Consider the following 26509-nt stretch of genomic DNA (forward strand, 5'->3'; position numbering starts at 1 on the left):
GAACAATGCAGTGATCAAGAGAATTCAATCAGCACTGCTTCTAGCATTAAATTTACAGCTATAATTGCCAGAACACTTCTAAAGAGTATTTTTCATGCAAGACAAAAAAGTTAGTATTTCTTTCTTAATCCTTGCTCCAATTCCTAAATCAGCTCTCCATGTGTGCTATTTGGGATGGATGGAAATATAGTAAGTAATGCAATTTTCCCAGGTTTTGTTTTCTTAACTGCTTGAATTCTAAAGAAAAAAAAGCATCTACTTTTTTCTCCATTATGAGATAAAATGCTGTAGCGTGGATCAAGCATCACCACCCAGTAGCTCTTAAAGCTACCTGTAAGTAATGATAACAGTCAAACTTCAGTATCTGTCAAGGCAGTGGAAGACTGTGTTGCAATTATTTGGCATAGCTGCATATAGAAAAAATATTTAAACAATTACTACTTATTTTTCTGTCATATGTCCTGTTTTACCTGAATGTTATCTTACTGTCTTATTTATCATAATTTTTTATCTTTATTATGAGATTAATTTTACTATAGGACTATTATTTACATTGCTTCTCATGTATCCCTTAACAGGCTGAATGACTTCCCCATTCTGTGAGCCTATAAAATGACCTTATACAATTATGTGTGGAATATACACAAGATTACACATAACCTAAGAGACAGACATCTCAAAACTATATTTAGCATACTCACTTGAATAAAGGAGTCCCACAAACAACACATTTGTATATTCCTTGAGCTTTATGGTGTGTGTACTCCCCCTCAAAGGCACTGGAAAAACAACACAACATTTTAAAATTAAATAAAGGAATTTGGGGGTTTTTTAATTTTCAAAGTATCTAAGTCTTTAGAAAACATTATAGAAAAAACCCACAATTTCAAAGTTGGAAGTTGGTTTTTATTAAAGGCAGCAAATAAAGCAGGCACAGGAAAAGGGGAACGTCCTTGTTAGTGTGCCTCAGGTGTTACACATCATGCAAAAGGAAGCAAATTGTCCCACAGTTCAAAGGCCAGAACTACAACACCAACAAAAAGGCGTAAAACTGGAGTCTTCCCCTATTTGGCAAGTGAACTGTCAAATTTTTGTAAACATTGATTGTTTAGCATGTAGCTCAACCTGCCACACGTGCCTGGGCCAGTGTCTGGGCAGTGTGGCAGGCTCGGTGGCCACAGCGGAGCGAGGTGTGAGGTGCTGGGTCAGGCTGCCACTGGCTGCTTGGGCAGCAGAGGCATTGTAGCTGAAAATGAAATAATTGGTGCATGATTTCAAGCTGTGTGTGCCTTATATTTTCAGTTGAAAAGCAATATTCCAGCTTTAAGGGAATATTTTTCTAAGTTAACAATCTAAAAGGCTAGGAGGTCATTCACCTAATACGAATCAGCTGTGCTAGCCCAACAAAAAGCCTATGTGCTCAGCAGCTTGTTTTTATTATCCTTTCACTGTTTTTATGAGGTCCAATTTTTTTTATAAACAGGATTTTTAAGAATGACCTAATCTCCAATTGTTTGTGTGCATTAAATCACGTTGTTGGTCCCGTACACAAGAGCGCGGAGGGCCGGGGGGAAGGCAGGCCTCCCAGCAGAGGCCACCATCTCCCTGCCCTGCCAGGGCTGCTGGAGGACTGAAGGGGCTGGAGAGGAGAGGGGGACCATCCTTGCCAGTCTCCCTGGCACATTCAGCCACCAAATTCAGCGGTGTCAGGAAAAGGTTTGCCCATTAACTGGGACCGCACGTGCAGCAGGGAGCCCTTTCAACTCATGAATGAAAACAAGCAGTTACATCATTAGTACATTTGGAGCAGAGGTAAAGCCAGGGCCTTAGGCCAAGCTCAGTGGTATAAATTAGACAACAAAAAATGGCTGGGCTTTGGCAAGTTACTTTCGTGCTGGAATCAGCTGAGAGAGAGACTTTATTCACTAAAAACACTCTTGGAAGCGAGTCTTTTTTTCCCTCCAGGACTTGAGGCTGGCTTCCAGCAACTAAAGCCATGTGAGGGCAGTTATTGAAAATTTTTTACATTCCAACCACAAATGAGCCAATAAATACCTTCTCCACATGTGCTTCAAAAAGAAATTGGAGTGGGGTGGAAAAGAACTAAATTATGCTACCTTCTTTCTGCAGCCAAAACGTCTATACTTACAATGGCCACCTTCAAAACTCCAGCCTCTTGGCACGGGGCCATTTCCCTCGTGGTTCTGCTTACCACGATGTCTTCCAAAAAAAGTGTACCTAAACCACTATTACTTCCACACATTTTGTAGTAAACTAAAACCAGACTCTAAACATAAGCCTGGTGACTTTATAAGACATGCAGTGTTCATTAAAAGTCACACAAGACCTTTGGCCCTGGCCCCCATGTTGCAGATGCTTGTCTTTGCAGTAGTGTTAATTTGTAGGGGTTAGTAAACAAGTGCAGAAATCCTGGGGAAAAGAAAAACCAACAAAATTTGGTGGGGAAAGTGAGGAAACTGCAGTAAGAGGAGAGGTGGAAAAGAAATATGCCTGTGTTTTGAGATCTGAGTTTCTTTTGTCCTACCTTACCTTTCAGTCCCTTTCTCCTGAGTGACATGGTACTGCAAGGGTGTCAGCCGCTTCCTCAGCTCCTCCTGGGAAAAGACCACCTTACAGTCCTTTTTATCCCTACATGACCCTGCAAAGGGAGAGGATATGGAAGAAGGAGCCTTTTTAGCTTAAATCCTGAATAATTGCTTTGGCAGACAGCCACAGCATAGCTTCTGCATTCACTTGTCAATGACCAGACCGGTCCCTATTGCACAAAAAATAGCTCAGCTGTACCGCAGCTGATTATTTCTTCAAGTTTAAAAAAGAATTTTTATAGAGAGCCAGGTGATTCCACTGGAGCAGTGACAACGTGCTACAGCCAAAGCCCTTCGATGTGTTATACACTAAACTGTTGCGCACACAATCACTCACAAGAAAGTACCATTTTTCCGACCATTAAAAAAAAAATCTGCAAAAAACCCAGCTACAGCTGAAACATTCTTTACAAGACATCTATATTGGAGACTTATGGTAATGGGCATATGATGTTTAGCCACAACAACTAGCAATTTCATTACCCTTAAAAGTAGCTAACAATTCTAAATCTTCAGAATTACAATAAGGTTGATTTAACTTCTAGTTGCATCATCATTCTTTATGACAGTAGCCATTTTATTTTTTCACTGTTGAAGCACTGAGAAGCAAGTAATTTCTTTATGCACAAAGCTGTGCAAGGTTCAACAATGAACGTGTTGTAAAATTCAAGGTCGCTATTGAAATTGCTCTCCTTTGAAAATCTCAACTTTTGCTTTGCTTAGTTCACACAGAAAATCCAAGGAGTAAAAAAAGATTACTGTAAAAGAACACATTAGTATAGTGCAAAAATTCACATCAGGAAAGAAAAAAAAATTAGGTTGCTTCTGGGAATGAAAACTCCCAAAGTAGTAGCAGAAATTGTCAAATATTCAGGTAACTTAGATAATCATTGGCAAAAATTAGCTGACAAAATACAGCAGGGAAAAAGCACTGTAATTATGACAGTAATTAAAATATGGTACAATTAGAAATAAACAGTGCTGACAAAAATATTTTTTGCTAGTAACATGTATACACTCATAAAAAGACCAATTGTGTTCCCAAAGTAGAGGCAACAGAGCTACCCATCTGTATGTCATTTAGTACAGGAGAGGCAATGGCAGGTTTAAATTACATGGTATTGGATTGCAATTTCCTAACATTGGATGCTTTTCTGCTTTTTTACCTTGAGTCATTACTAAGAAGTGTTCATAAAAAGTAGCTTAAAGCACAGATGCTTGCAAATCATTTAGGAAAAGATGTTTCTTTCTTCCTCCCCCTCTTCTTTTCTCTATTTTTTAATGTGTGGGAGTGGGTGAATAGGGGAGACAGAAAAAGAATAATGCTATTGGTCACTATCAACTAACCACTAGCCCTAGGAAGTATTTTCAGGAAGAAAAAAGTAAAATTGAAAACATCTGATTGAAGTAAATAGTGCAAACATAAAAAGCTTTACTACTGAAAGAAAGGTATTGAAAAGCGATTTTATTTCATAGATTAGAAATTACTTTTCATCTAAACATTCTTAAAAACAGATTGTTTTCCACTCTGAGCCATCTCATTAGCTGTGCTGCAGAGCCCTCGTTTTAGTGGCAAGCTTTGAAAGAGCGCTGCTGTATGCCTTTGTTAGCTTCAATCTTATTTGGGAGAGGGATAAAGATTTCATTCCAGGTCTCTTTGTTTGTCTTTCAAGAACCACTAAAGCAGTATTCACACAAATTTTGCAGGAATGTGCCCTGTGCCATAGCTTACAAATTATTTGGTTTTGGTGCACTTAAAGGTCACCTTCCAAATTAGCAAAATTTTCCTACATCCTGGCTTTTCAACCTTAAATGTAAATATTGTTTCCTAACTGTAAGTGAGGTTTGTTCTTTATAACATTTGGTTGCTTATTTAAAGATGTCAAACTTTGGAGGTTTTTATTCTCCAAACGTGCAGGACTCTAGGACTAATAATTCTTTCAAAGTATAGCTAAAAGGGAAAGGAAGCATATACATTATATAAATAGCTATTGTTATCTTGCATTATGCAGCTCAGAAAGAAACTGTTTGAGAAACAGTCTTTTATCTATAATTTCAGTCTTAAAAAATAGTCTAGAGAGCAGAAAATCTTGTAAACCAACATCACTTTTAAAAATATCTACCCATAATTTAAAAAAACCAAACTATTTGCTCCTCAGCTGTTGCAAAAAAAAAAAAAAAGTAAGCATAGCTTCACTTTGGAAAAAAAGAAAATACTGAGTGTTTTAAAGAATGGTCAGTACTCCCTCTTTACTCTCCCTAAATAATTTTTCATCTCTTTTAGAAATTTAATGTTCTTCAATCAATGAGCTCACTGTACGCAGAAAAAAATTTCTAGATGCCACTTGATCTACAACACAGATCAGAAGTAGAAAGCATGTTAAAAAAAATATTTTCCCCACCTGTTTTAATGATTAACTGCATATTCTATACTACAAACAAGTATTTTTGTCTACAGGGAAATTTTGCCAAAGTGCAGTGGGGTAAACTGCAACTGACCCCAACAAAGGATTCTCCAGGTTTGTAATTTGAGTACGCATCAACAAAAAGTTGCACTACAAGCACTACAAATCATAAAAGAAATCTCTTGGTCGAGTCCTCAGCATTCAAGAATGGCCCTATTCAATTAATTGCACTTATTATTTAACTGCTAGCAACAAAATAATAGGTCAGTAAATGGATCACACTATTTCCATATTGCCAAAGAGCCAAGGAGGTAAAGCAAGGCTAACCCTCGACTGCACAGGATGTAAGGGTATGTTACATGAAACAGGGCTAGTCTGCAAGCTTCTATAAAGTGCAATGAATCCTAGAAACCACTGGATGAGATTCTAGGAACACAGTCCTTTGATTAGGAAAAAAAATTACATGCTAGAGGGACAAAAGTGCTCAGAGTGGTTGCTTCTGGTTTTGAAACTGTTCCAGGGGACAACACAGAGCTACACAAAGATATGCCCAATATGAGAAAAACTGTCACTAGTAATGGAGATGTTATCAAACTTGTTATTAAACCAGAGAATAAATGGACAGGCTGAACACCTTCCTCAGTCTGGTTCTCCAAAGACAGGATGAGGTTTGGGCTGTGGAAAGGGTTCCCATACAGGCAACAAAATTCTTCAGCAACTCAGGCATAAAGGCAGGCTCACGGTTCATTGGCAAATTATACAATTCGAGGCAGATGAGAAAAAAGGTCATCACTTCTACATAGCCTGACATCAGTGTGATTACATTAAAGGTGAGACTAAATTAAATATGAGAATAACAGAGTCCGGATTCATAGGATCTATATTAGGACTCTGGAAAGGATCTCACTTGTTCTTTGGAGGTGATGTTCTCATCAACGACTTTCAGAGGAGCCCAGGACAGCTATGTTCTGAACTCCAGTTAGATCCTACTGTTAGCAGAGGTGAACACTGGCCTGCAAGGGCAAACAAAATTCTCTTTACTGACGATTGAAGGCCAGATTAAATCTCTCTAATCAGCACACCACAGTGCCTTCACTGGGGTGGGCACTCATGAGAAGAGCAGTGTGTAGGCAACTGTCACCAACAGGCACTTGCCTTCAGCCTCCTGCCAACAGTTACAGCAGTACTAAAAGCAGTTACAATCCTGGAGCAGGATGGAAGGCTTTGTGAGGAAAAGACTAGGCTCACAAATTTTAATGTGTAAACACACAAAAAAAAGAAAAACTGAGGAGGGTGAAACAAACACCAAATCCTTCTTGGAGACTTCATGGTATTCCTATGCGTAGGAAGATTTTTTTCTGAAAAACAGGGAGTGCATGTTGCCATCTACTATTCACCGGCAGACTGTGGGCATTTCAGAGTTCAGCTCTGGAGTCCTCTGTACGAATTAAGTGAACAGAAAGTATTTTCTTGGTGTTGACCTGATAATGAAGACATTAAGCATCTCACCTCACATATAAATTCCAACTGACCTTTTCAAATCCGTGATTCATAACATTCCTTCCCTATAAGCAATCAAAAGAAAACTAGCAACAAGATATATTCAGACAGACCAACACAAGTTAGCAGACCATTACTCCTCACCACTCAGCCCTGCACCCGTTCCAACATGCCAGAGGGTGGCGATTAGTGTCTGACATGCCCTGAAATTTGGTGGCATTTTTCCTGATGGCTTTCCTACTTCAAACAGTCTTTGGAACCCTTCTAACAGTTTTCTCTTATGCTTTTTTGCTTCCTATCACTGAAATTAGCTCAATATTTCAACTATGCATGGAAGACACAGCTTACATTTCCCCCCTTCTATGTATGCTTATGTTCCACTAGAATTAATGGACATTACAGCCTTGGACTGAGTACATACCACTTAGACTTCCTGAATTAAATACAGCAAGATCAAATGTTCCAGCAAAACACAGCCATATAACAAATTTGGCTTCTAGTTTTCCGTACTACTTCTTTTAATATACCCAAGCAGTTTTTTAGGGGCCTTCCAGCACATTTTATTACTCATATACCACCCCAGCCCCAGTCCTGCAATGTGACCTCTATAGGCAGACCCTTTGGCATATCCAGAGCTACTTAAGGGTCCATGAATGTACTACAGGATCTGACTCTAAGTATACACCTCTTTGCTTTCCAAAGTCTGTCCCCCCACAGGTGCATCAGACCGGGGTAGATCAATGGTAAATTATCTCAAACTGACATTAAGAGGAATCCTGCAAAGTTAAAAAATATTTGCATACATTTCTTTAAATAAATATCCTTACATATGCTTTTGCTAACACTCAGTATTATTCAAAGTGGAATCTCTCATTTTTTATTATTTCAAATTTCATTTACACAGTTTACACCTCTTGTTGACAGTTTTGCCTCTCTTTGATTACAAAAAGGCAAATGCTCAACTCTCTCACTTCTGCTTAGTTTGTTCTCTGCAGCCTGTAGTCCACAGTCTTAGAAGAACGCTGTAGGGTCCTCTCAACTGCAAACAAGTCAGAAACTGCTCATCTAGTTTAAAAAAGAACAACTCTTGAAAAAGCAAATCATTGCAAAAAATTTTACTGCCTTCTAAGCTGGAAAACACAGTTTTATAAAACCTGTATTTGACATGATAGTCCTTTTTATAATCCACTCACAAGCCATTTTAAATTACCTAAGCCTGTTGGTGACTAGGATAGATGCTGCAAAAGAAACTCTGAAATGCTGGGAGGTCAAGTTTAAGTAAAATCCAAACTTCATCCTTCAAAAAACCCTGTAAATGTTTTACACATTGAAAAACTGATCTGTGTTTCTCCTCTGAGGGATGGCTCCTTTGCTTTCTTGCTGTAGGTAGCCAGCTCCCACCCGCTGTTGAAATACCATTTGCAGTTTCATGCAAGCATTAGAAGTAATGGGGCGAAGACTATTTCCACTATATTGTGCATTGAAAATCCTAAAGCCAGGTACCAGGACAGCAGTTACAATTTTGGGTCAAATGCCAGGTTCTATCTTAAAAGAAAGCCACCCAAAAATTAACTGTGTTTTAAAAAAATTATTTACTTAACACCCAGGAGGGTCAGATGGCCACAAGGGAAGGGCAAGCCCCTTCTTTGCAAATTTGAAAACTTCCCATGCAATCAAGTAACAGAGCTGTCACGTTTATTTTTTCCACCTGGTCATCAGCATGGCTCATGTTTAATACAAACACATATATTCTGAGTCATCATCAGAAATCTCCCATATAAGACAGTAAATTTGTTAAGCACCAAAACCCCCAAAATTAAAAAAAAAAACCAAACCCAAACCAAATCAAAACAAACAAAAAAACCCCAAACTGGTAACTCACGCATCTCTTCTGTGCACTTGTTTTCTTTCCAAAGAAAATGCTATTAGAACCCCAGCAGTCCCATACAGGCAGCATCTATGGGGACAGGAGCTGCCCTGTTGTTTCCACAGGCCTGCAAGCGTGCTTGCAGCAGGTTACATGGCCATGAAAGCCAAAGAGACATTCCCTGGAAGAGAAATCTGAACCTCGCAAATGTAAAAAACATTTAACAAAAGACTCAAGCGTTTTGCATAGTGGGAAAGGGGGAAAGAAAAGCAGCTCCTTTTGTTCTCTCCAGGTACGTCCACTTTACTTCCTTATCTGACGATAATGAAATAAATGTCTCTACCAGCCACAGTCTTGGTCTCACAACCTTTCCAAATTATAAAGACTGAGGAGTCCACCACCACCGTGTGCTAGCTGGTGGAGGTGAAGGCAGCTTCCCCTGGAGCTTTTTGAGCTGTCATCTTCACTAGTACCATAACAATGACAGCATAATGGCTGCTCATCAGAGGTTGGTGAATAGAACCTTCAATTAAGTGGAGCACAAGCTCATTACATTATAAACTGCCACATTTGTTATTGTTTCTGCTGAGATGGCCAAAGACAGAGTGCACAGGGCAGATGACCTATTTGCCTTACTCTTGGATGCAAAACAGACAAGACAAGATCAAGATCTCTTGGTACAGCAGTGGAAGGGGGAACATTTATAATGATGGATTTCTCTTCCACTCCCTCCTAACAGATAAAGAGACTTTTGTTTTGCTGATATGATCCTAGCACCTTTCACAGGCAGTACATTTTTTTAAATTAAAAGGAAGAAAGGCAGAGACATTGAGCACTCCGTATCTGGTCAGTAGATTTCTGTCCGAAACAATAAAAGGGTGCACAACATATGGAAAGACATTTTATTAACAGCAGAATTAAGATGAATTTAATGAGGGCTTTATGCTACCTTTTGCGTTTAAAATATTTCAGTCAGCCATCAAAAGAAGTTTATTCACACTGCTTTAATAAAGGTTTAACCCTGCATCAGAAACAATTAAAAAGTCAGCATTTGCCAGCAGTTACCGCAGTGGTGTGTAGCTTATTTTGGCATTCAGGCTGTTGCTAAATCCTCCTCCTGCTTCCTCCACAATAGTGATGTGTGGCCTGTGAAATGAGCCAATGAGTCAAGGTGCCACAATCTGTACTTGGGAGGGGGGTGGAGGAAAGGAGAGGGGTGGGAGGGAAGGTCTTTCTTCTCCTCCAATTCCCCACAACAGCCTAGATCTAACCTCCTGCAAAACTCAGTCTGTCTGCCACTGTGGAGGGTAAGGAACCTTTTTAGCAAAGACACAAGCAGGCATAGCCTGCTCTATGGCTTTTCACTCCACTTCTCCACTGAGGGACATATCCAGCATGAAGACAGAAGCTGCTGCGACACTCTGTGCTCCAGCTGTTGCTCGGCTATGACCAGAAGAACTACTACAGAAAACACTGTAGCCCCCTACTCTCTCAACCTGCTTCAGGACTAATGGTAGAGTAACAGCCAAAAAGGTTTGTAACTGGCAACCACTTTCACTAATAGGCCTTCTGGAATTCCTGCGTTTCTTTAAAATTCAGCCATGCTTTATGGGTTAGGAAGATGGGGTCAAGCTCTATAAAAAGCCTTTAAGAGGACTCAGTCAAGCCCTTTCCCATTCTGCTCTCCTTGCGACTCCTTGACCTGGGCCAGAGCACTGAGCTGGGAGTTCTTGCATTCAGTGCATAAAGTCACCAGTGCTGGATCTGGGCTGCTGGCACCTCCCAACCCACAAGAACCTCTCCTCCAGCCAGAGCAGGGGGCACTTTCATACCCTGGCCACGTGTCCCTTCCCAACACAGCTTCTTTTGAAGGAAATCACAGATTGAGACACATGTTTAGCTCGTAACTAAGAACGAACATTTTCTTCTTCTTAGCATTCTCTGGGTCTCCTCTCTACTCGTTTCCCCCAAATCATGATCTGTGCTGTAGCAACCTGTGGCTAACCTACCAGTTAAGTTATGGTAATGTTCCTGTCTCTAGTGCCTGACTCCCAAGCCACGGTCTAGACCCATTCCATGGTCCATCAAATTCCAAGCTCACCCATTCCCTAAGTGGCCTACTAGATTATCTTCTCCATTGCTTCCCAACCTAGTCTTACAGACTTTAAGCTTTATATTCACTTCTTGCACCTTTTCTTGCTTGTACGCCCTCAGCTTAGCAACATAAAAAAATCTCCTTCCTTTTTGTGTGCTGTCATCTCTCCTTTACATCACATACACACTCTGAAACCTTCATCACGTACTGCTCAGAAAAAGGACAAAGCCAGGAGTTGCTTTTAATTGAAGGGAAAAAAGTGAAGGCAGTCCTTAAAGGACTTCTCAGATGTCCTGATAAATACTCCAATAATAAAAAAGTAACTTTCCATGAGAAACTTTAAAACACAAAACACCATTAGTGCTGAAACTTCATCTTTTCCGTACCCAACTAAGCAGAAAACACAGTAAGTTTGAGCTGCAGAGGGCACAGGAATGGAACACAGGAAATTTATGAGCTCCCAGAATTAAAACATTTCTGCAAGAAGGGTGGAAATGGTTTGTGGTGGGTCCTTTATGGGAGCAGGAAGGGCACACAAACAACCTTAAAAGATCCATCAGGGAACACATTAAGGAACTGGCTCTGTGCATGGTCTGGGAGCACAAGAGACGTCTCATCATCCTTGAGCTTCTCAGTGCAAGAGTCACCGAGGAGCCTCTACCCAGATGAGGCAGGGACGAGCACTTTCTGACTGTTGAGCTGATGAGGAAGAGTGTGAAACTCCATCAAAACAAGGAGTTGAGAAGAGCAAAAAAACAGGGTACAAACTCTAGGGTACGTACAAAAGGCTTCTAGTTTTCTTTATGATCCCAAGTTTTACAAGTATCAGGTACTCTTAAAGTATTACTCCCAATGAGATATCCACAAATAAATTTCATTCTAAACTGCATTAAATAAGACATTCTAGACTGAATACTATTGTACAAAAGAAATATTTGTAAATACAGTACTACACTGAATATACTCCCATTAAGACAGCTCTATGCAAAGTTAATTTTTAAAACTAAAGTCATTTCAAAAATATGCTCTATTATGGTAATACAGTGTTCTAGTTCTTATGACTAGAAGGCAGACATATACACAAACATTTATATAATAATGACACATGAAAGGCTTCACATGCTATTTACTATTGTGCTCACATAGTGCGTATTTTCAAGACTCTTTTCAAGCATTTATCAAATTCGTCACAACTGCTGGGAAGTAGTAAGCTAGGTATTTTTAAGACTATTTTAAATTTAAAAATCGATTTTTGCTCCAAATTAGTATTTGCTATTTTTTTTTTAATTTAGCTTGATAGAAATCAGTTTTAATTTTTGCCCCCCAACCAGTTCTGAGGAACAGGAACAAGGTCTCATCTGAGACCTTGTATGACATATTTAAACACAGAGCAAATTTTTATATTCAAGATATAAACCCCAGAAAATAGGGATTTATAATGAAAACATTGACAGGCATTTAACCATAGCCATACTGGTGGTTTATGCTATACAATATTAGTCTTACTTTTATTTTCATTCAAACCATGTGAACAGCCATCTGTAGTAGTACATCTCTGGTGATACACATTACGGTAAACTATGGGGAAGTTATGCATTATGGAAATGATATCTCTGAACATAGAAACATACAATATGAAACATTTAGACATACTTAAGTCACACAAAGTTTGACAGCAACTACTATACTTGAAGCACACAAGAATAAGGTCTTTTCTAGACTTTTTGCTGTTAAAGCCATATCTGGCAAACATTATGCACACAGATAATTTCACTGACATGAGCAGTTTGAGAGTTCGGAGGAACAAATGCATGCAAATGTTTAGAAGATCTGCTTCTGAAAGTAATTCTTTATGTTAAAAGATTACTAATAAAAGTCCAATTTTGAGACCCAGTAATTTTGTCTTCACTATTCATTTCAATTTTATAAAAAGATATTATATTGAAATTAAGTATTAACAAATATTTAATAAAACAAGTTACGAAAAACTATACTATAGATATTTACTTAATAAAGACTTACACCATATGCCCAGCACCATCTTCATACAGATGCATTGTAATTTCATCTAATCCTAAGAAAGTATGGTTTCCTACTAGTAGTTATTTTAGTAATTAAACACTTCACAAGAATTTAATATTACCTAGGACTTTATTATGCAGAAAAAAAAAATAAACCAACCCTAAGTCTACCCCTGTAGTTTCTTCATCATTACTTTAACTTAATTTTACAAGCACCATAATTTTCTTTGATCTACAGGAGAGGAAAAGCCAAATTATCGCATGCAAAAATGTGATGTAAGCAGCACAACATTCAAAGTGTTAAAGAAATAAAAGATCTTTTTAAGAAATGAGAACCCATAATAATTAAAAGACACAGCAAAGCAAAATAAGCTATCTTTTTACTTTATAGGTTGGTGGTCTGCTTCAGAAAACATGTACATGGAATCTGCATAATCATTATTTGTATCAGTTGCTTCTTGGTATGCATTAAAGCAGCTGAAGTAGTTTTTACATTAAACATTTGATGGGCGTTGTTGTGGTTTTGAAGTGGTTTGTTGTTTGTTTTTTTGTTTTTAAGACTGAATTTCTGTAAACTAAATCCCAGCAGGTGCTGAGTGCATCCTAGATTTCCAAAGAAATTCAGAGCATTCGACTTTATTAAAGTGGGCTCAAGGAGCAACATTTCTACATCACACAACAGACACAACAGAACTGTAATCATTACTGGCAGTGAAGAAACCTTGAACCAGTGTGATGGTAGTCTGTGTACGAGCATAGAGTGATGTGATTCTTCCCAGTGCTCACGCTTTTCTTAAAATACTTGTAAATGTTCCTAAGGTCTCAGGGTGTACTTTCTGTGTGAATAACTCCTAAATGGGAAGCTTTTCATATAGCCCTGGGCATGCATAACAGCAAATGCCTAGTGCCACCTACTGGAAGTGCCTGCTCCTGCTCGGATTTGCCATTTTGTCTATAAAAAAGGTTATGAGCAAACAGTGCACTAGGTTTGCACACATTGAAACGTTTAGTCCTAACTTCAGACAAAAAAGTATTTTTAAAATACAATTTGGAAGAACAGACCTGCACTCCAGGTGCTAATATACAAACAGAAAAAGAGCAAGTAAAAACACCTCACTAGCACAAGTGATCCCATGTAACTCATACATGCTTCCAAAATAGTGGTTCAAAGAAGAGACAGAAGGTCATCTCTATTCTAAAATACCTCCCAATGGTATTTCATTAATTTAAATTTTTTGGGGGGGAAAATGTCACTTATTTCTGATCTACAACTATATATTAAATATAAATTAAATGCTGCATTGTGTTAGCTTGTCTCTTACAGAAAGGACAGAGGTATCATTCCAAGCACAGAAATTGAAATGATACTTTCATTCAAGTCCTTGTCCTGCAAATATTTAACTGCATAGAGTTTAAAATGTTGTTTGAAAGCCCCATTTGCTGCTCTGCTGGCACTTCACTCCTTTACGCTGTGTGGGCAGGGGTTCCAGAAGGTTCAAAAGTCTCATCCCATATGGAATTTGCCACTGAATTAGAAGGCAGCCAAGCTCCACACCGTCCCACACACAGTGGACACATGGCATGGTGGTATGGTTGAAGGACTGCAATTCACACAGATCTGGATGGTGGGAAAAGTACTAACTCAAAGTGTTATGTTATAAAAAAATCATGAGAACTTGGGGTATTTTATGTATATTCAGAAGTCAAAGTCACAGGGCATTGTGGCATTTAAGCAGATGTTGGCTCTGCATCTCATTCCCATGTTTTATTCGATACATGCTATACCATTTACTTGCAACCCTCTAAATACACCACACAGACAAAAAACAAACCAAAGGCAAAACAAGCCTATATTACTTTATAAGCATCTGGGGAATTCAGATTACTCTTTAAATATGTAAGATATGTGATTGTATATTATTCCACTGTTAGCAGATGAATTTGGGTTTATTATATATAAATCTCTCTCTCTATATATATATATATCTATAAAGTAGTCAGTGGAACTCAATCTATTAATGGTTGCACAGTTAGGGATCAAAGGGAATAAACAGTAGCGTTAACTTTTTAATTCCAAAATGTGACTACTGGATTATGACAAAAAAACAATTTGACAAAACAGATAATGCGATGCTTTGCAAATAGGTACACAACAGCAAAACCTCCCATGGGCTCTGTGTGTTTCTAGCTGACCAACTTGGGATCTCCTTTTCAGAGTGGGAATAAAATGGCCAGAAGGCTGTGTGTCCCCATTTTAAGGTAGACACTGGCAACATGAGCACACATCAAAAGGTACAAAAATGAGGACTAAGGAAATTTGCTTACCCTATATTTTTAGGGTTTTAAATCTGGCTCAGCGGCAAATATAACGGGAAACCAAGGTCAAGCTGACACAATGTGGGTTATTCTCTCTCTTCCTCAATATGTGTTTGCAGCTCCTATCAAGGTTAATGGGAGTTTTGTGCACATGTGGGGGAAACAGAACACAAATGCTGCAAAAATTGGACTCAGATTTAGTTCAAATAAAGTGTAATCAGCTTTAGAAAAAATCCATCAGCTTGAAAATTGATCTCTTATCACTGAAAAAAATCTTTAAAACATCATCTCCATATGCTTGCTAAGTCCAGCTCTGGGAAAAACTGCTCATAACATTCTGCAGCCTTATGAACGAGTTGTGAATGTAGCACAACACCCAAGCTGGTTCTCTTTTGAGGTTTCAAACACTGATCAGCCAGGGCTGTATCTTTTTTATTTGGGTGTCAAGAAAATTCTCAGTCATGTTTAAAATTAGCTCAGTGCAGCTTTTATTTTCTCCCACATAACCACGTACACTCACAATACTATGCGGACATTACAGATACGCTTGCTGTTCAAGTGAAACACAAAATACTTAGGTTCAAGGTTTTCATCAATAACAAACTCATGGAGATGAGGTCTTATGGCACCCTTTCCAGACCTAATGGACAAACCTGGACCTTACATGAGAAGTACAGCTGCATCTGGGCATTAAATTGCATGTTTCCATTTAGTTATGTAGAGAAGTGTCACATAACTAAGCAATATGCTGTCAGAGGAATAAAAGAATTAACTTTTAAAATCTGCACACTATTTGTACATAATTTTCAGTACAACATATTGGATTTATAATAAAATTGTGAAAAGAAACACATGGAGTGTAACTACAGTATACTACTAAAGATTTTGGGAAATGTTTTTAAGTCCTATGATTTAATAGCAATCGACATCCTAAATTCTTTTATGCATCTTTTTAAAAGTAGAAATGGCATTTAATAAAATACTTCACCATTTTTGCCAAGAATGAGGAAAATAATATAAAATTTAAGAGATAATATTTTGGACAAGGAAGTTAGCATTTCCAAACTTCTTGAAATCTCAAATATGAAACCCCTCACTCAAGCCAGTGACTTTTATAAAAAAAAAAAAGGCAAATAAACTTCTGGTTCAAAGGAAAATTTAAACAAACCACAGCAACTCATAGCACATTGTTTCCTGCAGCAGAGACACCCATTCCTACAAGGGCCTTCATTACGCATGACACAACAAGCAGCACCCATTCAACCTGAGGGAAGCCCACAGGCTCGCAGGGCCACTGGCTGGCTCTTTGTCACCAAATGCAGCAGGTTGAATGCAGACATCACTGTGATATCCTCACCAACAAAACCAGAGGCAAAGAACAGGGGCAAGAGCTGAGTAGGGAAGAAAAAAAAAAAAAAGAAAAAAAAAAGATGAGAACAAATTAAAACATCAAAAATGTTAAGATACAGTCACAGAAAAAACAATAATTGAAATTTTATAAGACCACCACATGGGAGCACAATTCTACATGCACTTTTCTTAGTATGTTTCGCCCATTTCTGATACACCATCCCCTACCATTTTGATATATATTACATAGTATTCGGTGAAACCATTTTATATGCTACAAAGTCAGAGGGAGGGGGCATTTTTATGAGGGGCATTCACAGCTGCTTTAGATACCCAACTGAGAGCAACTTGGGGGGTAGCAATCTAAGTGGTCACAAGTACAGAGGTACTAAGGAAGAAACCTTAGGACCGCAACTAGATAGCAGAAATCTTGCCTGGAACACCCAGGAATGCTAGGCAGAGCAAACATGTAGGCTTTTTCTATTTATTTTATTCAAAACAAAATCAGAGTCTGCAACATTTCTGAATAGTGAATGCTGGAAACCAGTCATTGCTAAAAAATTGTTCTTTTGATGACTTGTTGAGGAATGTGACATTTCATTGTAATAAACTTGTCAGATATTTTAAAACCATGACTTTTCAAGGGCAGGAAATAATTCATGTTGTAAACTGTCCATGAGATACATTTAAACAATCTTCCGGCCAGTTCAAATATAGAAAACAGAGAAATGGCAGTCACAAGATTTTATTTCAGAAGGGTTTCATGCACAAATACTAATTGTTTTGTTCACCCCATGATGGGAGGGAGGAAATGCAGCTGCCTTATAGCCCAGCCATGTACAGCCATAGCTCACTTCAGAATTATGTGACAGGGGACCAGAGCCAACCCACAGCAAAGTCAGTACGGAAATTCTCTGGGATTCTCGTGGAAGCAGGATCGGGCCCCGTGTGACTGAGAAGTGGCCGGGCAGGTCTCCCAGCCTCCTCCCAGGCCTTTCTTTTTGGTTTGTGGCAGCTCCGGAGCCGCGGCAGGCAGCGTCCAGCACTGGCCCACGGCAGGCGCTATCCCAAGCGCTTCCCCAACGGTGAAGAAACTGCCCATGTTTTCATCCTGAAGAGTAAGACTCAGAGAGGACATCTGTAGAACACTCCAGAGAGGTGGTGGATGCCTCATCTCTGGAAACACTCAAGGTCAGAATGGACAAGAGTCTGTGCAACCTGATCTCACTGAAGCTGTCCCTGCTCACTGCAGGGGGTTGGACTAGATGGCCTTTAAAGGTCCCTTCCGAGACAAACCGTTCTGTGACGATTCCGTGACTGTAACAAGCACCCAGCACCCAGCCGTATCCATTACCAAACCGTATCTGACAGAAATCTGCCCGCATCAACACGCCTCAACTCGGGCGTACCCAAACCAAACTCGCCGCGAACCCCTCGACCCCTCCGTGCTGCCCGACGGCGGGGGCCGGGCAGGCGCTGCGAGAAGGGCAGCCCGCGAGCACCGTCACACCTTCACACAGACACACAAACCCGTCTCGCGTAGCAGCGGAGCTGCGCGAAAACCTGCGCGAACCCCTCCGGAGCGGACGGGCGGGACGCCAGAGGTTCTGCGGGCAGGCAGCCCGCAGCCCGCGGCTGCCCTCGCTGCGGCCCGCCCCGCCGCCCCGGCCGCACAACAAGGCCCACGCTCCGGCGCCCCCGCCGGCGGGCGGCCCGCACCGCCCCCGGCCCGGCCGCGAGGCGGGCGCCTGGCGCCTCCGCCTGGCCCAGACGTGCGAGGGGCAGGACTGACCGCCCAGAGCAGCGCCGCCTCCCTGCCTCCCTCCTCCTCCCCTCCTTCCCCTCATCCCACTCCTCCCTCTCCCCGCTCTCCCTCTCCCTCTCCTTCTCCTTCTCCCTCTTCCTTTCCCTCTCCCTCCCTCAAGTGTAAACAGCTTGGAGGACATTATTTGAAATTCCCGAGGATTATAAAATAGATCCTGGCCTCTTGAAAATGTCAAGTATTTCAGTGTTCACCAATATGTTGTTATTTACTCTCAAGTATTCATAAAGACTTAGAGTATATACAAGTCTGAAAGCCCAATAAAATATCACTGAGCATCCATGGAAATGCTTTACTGCAGTTAGCATATTTTATTCTTTGATTGCTGACGCTTTGATTGCTATTTCTATTTACTCTGTACATTACAGCAGTGCCCAGTAGTTCCAGTAGGAGAGGACCTCCCAGTGCCAGTTACCGTATGCACACACACAAACCCTGCTGCAGGGAGCTTACAGACTTCTAAGAATGGCTTGTGAAGAATCAGTAAAGAAAAGCGCAAAGTCAGACTCATTGCAATTCACATATTTGTTTGGAGGTGCTTCACCCCTGCTTGCCAATTCCATGGGTACAAAGAAGAGACTGAGGGAGAATGACAGGTTTGCATCTTCCCTCTGCTCTTTCTGTGGCACATGCAAGCTTGGCCATAGCATTCAGCAGGCTCCGGTGCCATGTTTATGCCTCAGACTTTTTTAACAGGAACAGCCAGAGCACGACAAGAAACATGGGAAGAAGTCCTGAAAGGGCAATGAAGTTGGTGAAGGGTCTGGAGCATGTGTCTTATGAGGAATGGCTGAGGAATCTGGGGTTGTTTAGCTTGGAAAAGGGGAGGCTCAGGAGTGACCTTATCACTCTCTACAACTGCCTGAAAGGAGGGTGTAGCCAGGTGAGGTTGGTCTCTTCTCCCAGGCAGCTAGTGACCAGACAAGAGGGCACAGTCTTGAGCTGCACCAAGGAAGGTTTAGGTTGGACATTAGGAAGAAGTTTGACACAGAAAGGGTGATTGGGCATTGGAATGGGCTGCCCAGGGAGTTGGCGGACTCATCGTCCCTGGAGGGGTTTAAGGAAAGACTGAATGTGTCACTGGGTGCCATGGTCTAGCTGACAAGGTGGTGTTTGGTCATAGATTGGACTCGATGATCTCAGAGGTCTTTTCCAATCTAGTTGATTCTGTGATTCTGTGAAAACACCATCCTGGGAATAGCATTGCTAGTGGTTTAAACTACCGTACCACACGTATCCGACCCTTTCCAGGTTAAGCAAAGCCCACATGCTGGTGCTGGAGACACCTGCCTGAGCCCCGAGGGAGCCCAGCTGTGCTGCCTCACAGCCCACCTTGCCACTGTCAAGGCTGGGTGGCCTGGGTACAGCCAGCTAACGCGACTGTCACACACCTGAGCCACAGAGAGTACTGCAGTGCTGCACTTCCACCACACAGACCTGATAACCCCAACATCTTTATTGCAGCACTGCAACATGCCACTTTTCTGGAAGGACAGATGCTCCACAAAGAGGTCAGAACAGACCTCACGGTCCTGGGAAGGAGATTATTCTTTTACACATCACTTTTTGGTTTCACTGTTTGGTGGCTTGCGGTTGTTTTTTTTAAACACATGCTGCTTGATGCGCTGCCTGCAACACCCAGAACACTGTTGGCTCCTCATCAGTTGTCATCAGACCCCTTGGAACCCCTTCACTGCACTTCACCCTTTAACCTAGCACAACATGGATCTTCCATCTGTCCGTCTTTCCTAAGGTGGACACCATGCTCAGCGATAACTTGTAAATAACTTATAAATAACTTATAAATACAGCTAATACAAATACAGCAGTAACTATGTCATTAGGTGGACTTCAGAAGTTGTTTTCTAGGGTACACATTGGAACTCCAGGAAAGCCTTCCTTTTAGGATCCTAATGTTGGCGTATATGAAAGAACTACTAGCTTTCAAGAGTTTCTATGTTGTCCATTGTGGACATTCAGAAATCCTAAGTTCAGCCCCAAAACAAACATGATTAGTTATAAAGTAACATAGGTGGTCTCTCAAATTTGTCCTTCGGAAATTAAGAACTTTTTATGTACTCAGGTTATGTTTTGTCAACCTCTGTCTGCAATTAGAAAAGTTTCTTTGGGGGAAGGACAACTTGGGAGATTAAATTCTGATATTACCACATCTTGTTTTTAAGAGCAGTAATGGAAACATCAAGGATCTTGGGAGCTCATAACACTACTTGTTTAAATTTTTCCATATTCAGTGTTTTTCCTGACAACTCAGGTCCCGAATTCCTAAAATTACATGAGAATCCCAGCTCTCACAAGAAAAAATGTGAAGCTTTAGCTCTTTACAAGTAAATTAAAAACCCAGCCACAAATTCTTAAGGGAAGAATCAGGATTTTTTTCTTGCCCCAATAATGAGACCTTAGTAGTGTGAGGCTTCTACTTTTTTTTCCAATTTTCCTCCCCCCACCCTCAAGTCCCTGGCCTCATTTGGAGGGCAGGAAACAATTAAGAGATAGGTATACACTAGCCAGAGAGCCAGGCTCCCAGGCTCTTGACAGGAAGTCCTGTGTCACTGGAAAAAGCAAAGAGCAAAAATATTGCCACACTGAAGAAAACCAAGCAACCAAAGTCAGAAGGCAGTAAAGGCCTGGGAGTCTACTATACTCAAGTGTTACATTAACAGTTTCATTTTTATCAATGCTTGTTTTGTTAAGCATTTTTCAGTCCAGCAATAAGTTCGAACAGTTGTTTTGCAAAGGGTTTACTTATTTATTTTGACATAAAGCAAACTATAACCAAATGTTTCCCGATAAAGCTTAGTGGAATATTTTGTATATACATTTATTCCAGCCTTATCATTTGGATATTTTTTTTAATTTGGTTTTTGCTCACCTAAAGCTGCTGCCAGTCAAACTCAGCAGACAGGACAAATCAACCCCTGGCCACTGCAGGAACAAAAAGTGCAGCCTAGAGAGAGAACCATGTGAGCAAGTGTTTCAGTAGATCATGTCTTTTGGTGTCTAAACAGTTATTTACTCCCTAGTCATTTTCCCCTGACACAGTCTGTGCTAATGCCAAAGCCCTTGGTCTTTCCTGCTCCCTGCATTGCACTTAGTGGTTTTTTAGGGACTTCACTGTTTGCAGTTAATGTCTCAGGTTTGTCACTGTGTATGCTACGGTGGGGGCAAAGGCAATGTTGAATAGCTTGCACAGAGATGTTTAATAAACCATCACCAAGCTGCCAGGAGACTAGAGCACAGGAAAACTTTTCAGCAGGGGTATGATGACTGCTGGTTATTTATCAGAGAAGGAAGGGAAGAGTTCCAGTTCCCACTTCTGATGCAAGATCTCTGATCCTTAAACTAGCATCCTTTGCAGTGCACAAGGTATTCTCACACTTACATACTTCACTACCTGGGCTAACCAAGCCTTCTGTCCTGGCCTCCTAACAGCCTGATAAAACAATGAGGAGTCAGCCTTCAGCCCTTCAAAAAACACACATCCTGTGGATATGCATTTGTGTTTTATAATTATATTTTTTAGACAACTGAACACTTCAATGTGCTGTACTGTATTTGAAGCATTTTGCACAAAATAGTAAAGGTAATTGATAAAACCTTGGGAAAGGGTAAATTTAGATTAGATATTAGGATGAAATTCTTCACTGTGACAGTGGCGAGGCACTGGCACAGGTTGCCAAGAGAAGATGTGGATGCCCCATCCCTGGAAATGTTCAAGGCCAGGTTGTATGGACCTCTGAGCAACCTGGTCTAGTTGAAGGTGCCCCTGCTCATGGCAGGGTGGTCCCTTCCAAGCCAAACCATTTTGTGATTCTATGAAATTTACCTTTAAAGAGAGATTTTAGGCTCTGGATTTTCATGTGCTTGATAATGCAAACCAGGTGTCTTCAAAAGTTCATGATTTGCTATTAAAATACCTTGCAAAAGCTCATGGTCTGATGAGAGTAAAACACTCTCTAAGTAAGATAAGTTAGTAAGCTAAGCTAATGATAAAGATAATTATAAATTTAAGCTTCTCAAAGACTTACTGAAGAGGCATAAAGCATTCTAAATTAAATTAATTGCATTAACCTTACAGCTCTACAGATGTACTGTAGCTTTTAACTTGCATGCTTGTCTGCATATAGTCTCCCGCCATACAATATTAGCTTCTCAGTTACAGCCACAGAAATCTGAAGTATTAGACCTGAATTCCCACTTCACTTTAAAGACTCTCAATTAAAGCATGTTCTCCTTAGCTGTCTGTGCTGGAATGTGCAAACTGAAGGGCAGTCCAGTCTACTTTTAGGATGTTTACATTGTCCCCCAAGAAAAGAGGTAATTACTGCTATACCTTGTAATATTTGAGTGGAAGACCAGGAATCATCAACCTTGAAACTTGAAGTTAACATTATCATTAGAAAGGAATCTAAACAGTGAAGTTCAAAACCTTTTTGCTTTCTTGAACTTTACATATTCGCTGATACTGGATTTTGTTCTTAAACCCTTCCCATAGCAACTGAAACTCAAATCTATAAAACCTTCCTGCAAAATGCACAGTCTAACATATAAGACATTTTCAAGAATTGGTTTGGCTCACATATGCTTTAAGATACTGACAGAACCAGCTACAGGTGCTTTAATGGCCCTTACTTACAGGAATTATCGTTTTCAAAGGAACCAGAGAAGTGCTTAACTGGAGAGTTGATTTAGTGTTCCATAGCATGAACTACAGCTGTGTCCCTGCACCTGCAAAGCAAGCAGGGCTGGAGGTGGGCAGACACCCACCTGGGCACACCAAGCATGACATGCACCAGGGCTGCTTAAGCTCAAGGGGTGCAAGAGGCCCTCCCCAGTCCCCCAGCTTCCTTATGGTGCCCACAGGCCAGCCTTCTTTCTCCTGTGAAATGGGGTTATATAGCCCAGTCTGTTGATGTTACTGAGGTATCTTTTCTGTATTCAAGCTGGAAGGTTTCGGTAGCAATGCCTTCGATATCCATCATGTTAACAGGGTAGGGGTGAAAGAAGAAAAGTCTAAAGGTTGAGATCAGACAAAAAAATAGAGGAAAGCAGGAAAAGAGGATGAGCAGGAATGCATAAAGTTTCCTGCTGAGGTGAATCAAAGATATTTTTAGGAGTTCAGCCTTTAGTCTGAGCTTTATTACCCAGACTTTGGTCCTCCACCTAAGAGAGAGAGATTCCCACAACAGATTTTACATTACCATCCAGGCTAAAATGATCATCTTTCCAAGAAGTTATTAATAATCTTGGGAAATAAACCAGATTCTGAAACCTCTGTACACAATTCAGTGTAATTTCACTGATTTCAATTGTTGACAAAAAGATATTCTATGTAAGGAGGCTCCATGTGTCTGTGTTTCCATTTATATTAGAATGGTTATCCAGAATAGAAAAATTATTTTTACTGAGAAAAATATTACATCTGAGCAGAGAACAAAGAACTATATTTAATTTTCATCTAAATACCAAATTGAGTTAACATCCTCTTTAACCTGGGAAGCTCAAAATCCCTTACAGGAATAACCCTTTTTGTATGCTGAACTGGCCACTGCATTGTTCCCCTCACCAGCTAGCGAAAAACCAGTTTGGCAACAAAGAGGCTGATGTGCTGGTGTAACTAAAGCCCAGGGGTGTGTCCAGTGGCCAAATTAAAAAAGCCTGAGAAGTGAGAGGATAATCAAAGCAAAGGGTTTTCTGAAGGCTGTACCTTCCCAAAAAAGCAACAAGGGGAAAGTTACATTATTGCCTCCCTGTTCTGCAACTGCTCCCATGAACGAGCAAATTGCAAGGCTGATTTCTCCTTATTTTACTACCTAATATTGCACACGGCAGGGCAGTGGTCCTGGTCCCCTCTGAAGAGACAAAGGACATGGCCTGTGAGGATGTAGAGGACATTCCTGCTACACTGAGTACAAGGGGAGGAGGGAGGCAATTAATTCTTCTTTAAGTAATACAAAAGTTAAGAGTGTCCTTGCTCAAGGTACTCTAACTTGGTCCGTAGGGAGGAGTGTAAAATGGATGGAGATTTTGTTAGTATAGAGACAAAACACTGCAACCCTTGTGGGCAACAGATGAAATGGGAAAAGTGAAACTGCAAAGAAAAAGTGGAGACCTCAAGGGGAGGAAGAGACTAGACAAGTAAGGAGTCCCCAAGCCTGGGACGAAAGAGGATGCTTGGCTAAGGGCAGAAACCAGTGACTTTCTCAGCCTTGCAAGTGCTCATACATCTGTCATTTGCAGATTGTTTCCTAATAGTTATTACTGGCAATACTTCCCAGAGGAAAGTAAATATCAGTCAGTTGGGATTCTCCCCCACTCCAGCTCCTCCCAGATCCGATGCACCAAAATAGCGCTGAACTGCACTTTCATTTTCCCTGACTTGGTAGTCTGCCAACATACAGCACATTCCTTTTACGGCAGTGAGTTTATAACTGCAATGGTCATAAACTATTCTTAAATGTGTCTTTTCCGAGAATCACGATCCTTTCAACATCTTGAAAAATTTCTCATCTTTTCCATTCCAGGCAGTCCTCTCCAGGACAGTGGTAAAGATTTAATTGCTTCTGGTGCTCAGATGATGAGATACAAGTGTTCTGGAAATAACCTTTTAATTTAACAATTCCTATTGGCAAGCCCAAAACCTTTCTGTGTTGCTCTCGAATAAAGGTTTCATTATCAGTACTAGAAGAAAAAAAACCAAATTTTAAAAACTTCTGGGTTACTGCTGTGAATAGAATTATTCAAGGGGTACCCAGCACTTCAAGACATGAAACCCATTTTTGCTATGAGGTCGATTTGAGTAACTACTCAAATCCACTAACATTTGCACAGCAGAGGTAACAAGCTTTCTATTCTGTCTGTTTTTAAATTGGGACAAATCCCATGCATCATTTACCAGAAGGTTAAATACAACTTTATTTTATAGCAGTGAACAGAAGCCCTTCAATAGAAATTTCTATTCAGCTTTTCCGAAACACCTTCGTATTAGTTTTCACTTCTCAAAGAAAAAAAAAATTACTAATTTTGAAGATTAAACATACATATTTGGAAATGGCATTCTTTTAAATTGTGTTACACAGTACTCTGTAACTCAGTAAACTTCTTGCTCATCTTATGAAGCCTATTTGCCTGGGTAACGATACACAATAGATATGTGATACAAGCAGTTCCTCTTAGGTAGAGTATCTTATACAAATGCAGTAAAGAGAAAGCCTCCAGCTAACTGATATGACTCAACAGGACTTCCAACATTACACAACAAAAAAGTACACTCTTTCCAAAAGAGTTCTTAAAAGGAGACGAGTGAAAACCGGCCCTGCACGGTTTGCTGAGCATGCACTTCTGACCCGCATGGCACAGACAGGATGTGGTGCAGGAGGTGTGAAGGATACTGCCACTTCCTCTGCACAGAGAGGCTGAATTCTCAAACATTGCAGACCGGTTAAATTTGATGGCCCTCTTTTATGAGGCACTGTAAGGAAATGTAAAAGTGACACTTACTAGTTCACTGAAGGAGACAAGGTCGCTGAACACATCAGAGCTAAAACAGTTGTGATTTCAGCTGTGGTTTTGCCCTCCAGTTTAATGAGCTCTCAGAGTAAAACCTGTATCAGAGAATAAAAAACCCCAACACGCACTACCGCAGCAGCAAACTAAAGCATCCTCAATGGATGCCATGGGGTTATTACAGTTTTTCATAGGAAATTATCAACAAAAAATCAGTGCGTCTACGGCCAGCAGATTTTTAAGATATTTAAAACTCTTTTAATTGAAAAAGTGGCTGATGCTAATATCTGTCTACATGTATATGCACATAATATGCATATACATGCATATACATGCATAAGATGCCATGTACCCTACTAGGAAAATAAAGTACCAGTGCAAAAGACACATTTGTCTTGTGTCATTTAATTCTGCATTCGATTCTTCAGTACAAACCACTTGAAAGCTGAATTATCTTCCTGTATTTTTATAATTTACTACTTGAGAAAATACAACTTTTAAATCAGACTCTGAGTATTTAGTATTTTATAAAAAAGTTTGTAAGTAAAGAGTGGGGTTTATAAAATTTAGTTATGATCTGTCAGGTGGCGTAACTTCATTTTAGAACAATTCAGGCTGGTGATTTCTTTTTTTATCCTCCCAGCTGCTAGAAAAGCATTTTGAGTTAAAGACATCATAGCTGCCACTTTCTTCCCAGCAGTCTCCCTTACAAGGAAATTTTCTACGTGGCTTTCTCAGTAAACCAATACCACTCCTCACCACCGAGCGGCGGCAGCTCCCTTTCGTACAATCACACGCTGCACAGCCCCGTGAGTTGTCCTTCAAACAACATCCTCAGCGCGCACAGGTCTTCGCGTATGTCAACAGAATGAAAGCACCCTTTAAAAATGTACCTTTGATCACACAAATAGTGTCACGATGGCATGCAGAGCAGCCTTATGAATATACAAGAAAACCTCAGCCTTTTATCCAAAATTTTTTTTAAAAATTATAGCATATAGAA

General features: G+C 40.4%; 1 protein-coding gene across 2 annotated transcripts in view; it reads right to left on the minus strand.

Moving 5' to 3' along the window:
- Positions 1-26509, minus strand: part of MSRB3 (methionine sulfoxide reductase B3) — a 103288-nt gene that overhangs the window by 68330 nt on the left and 8449 nt on the right. For both annotated transcript variants that reach the window (XM_018080529.2, XM_008926523.3), the window contains 3 exons: positions 16075-16201; positions 2551-2659; positions 702-779 (listed from right to left, as the gene is read on the minus strand). In XM_018080529.2, the coding sequence (XP_017936018.1) occupies positions 702-779; positions 2551-2659; positions 16075-16201 (314 nt within the window). Of the gene's footprint in view, positions 1-701; positions 780-2550; positions 2660-16074; positions 16202-26509 lie in introns of those variants that run through there.

Source organism: Manacus vitellinus, unplaced genomic scaffold (assembly GCF_001715985.3).
Source record: "Manacus vitellinus isolate BGI_N305 unplaced genomic scaffold, ASM171598v3 scaffold_5_pilon, whole genome shotgun sequence".
Classification (NCBI taxonomy): Eukaryota; Metazoa; Chordata; class Aves; order Passeriformes; family Pipridae; genus Manacus; species Manacus vitellinus.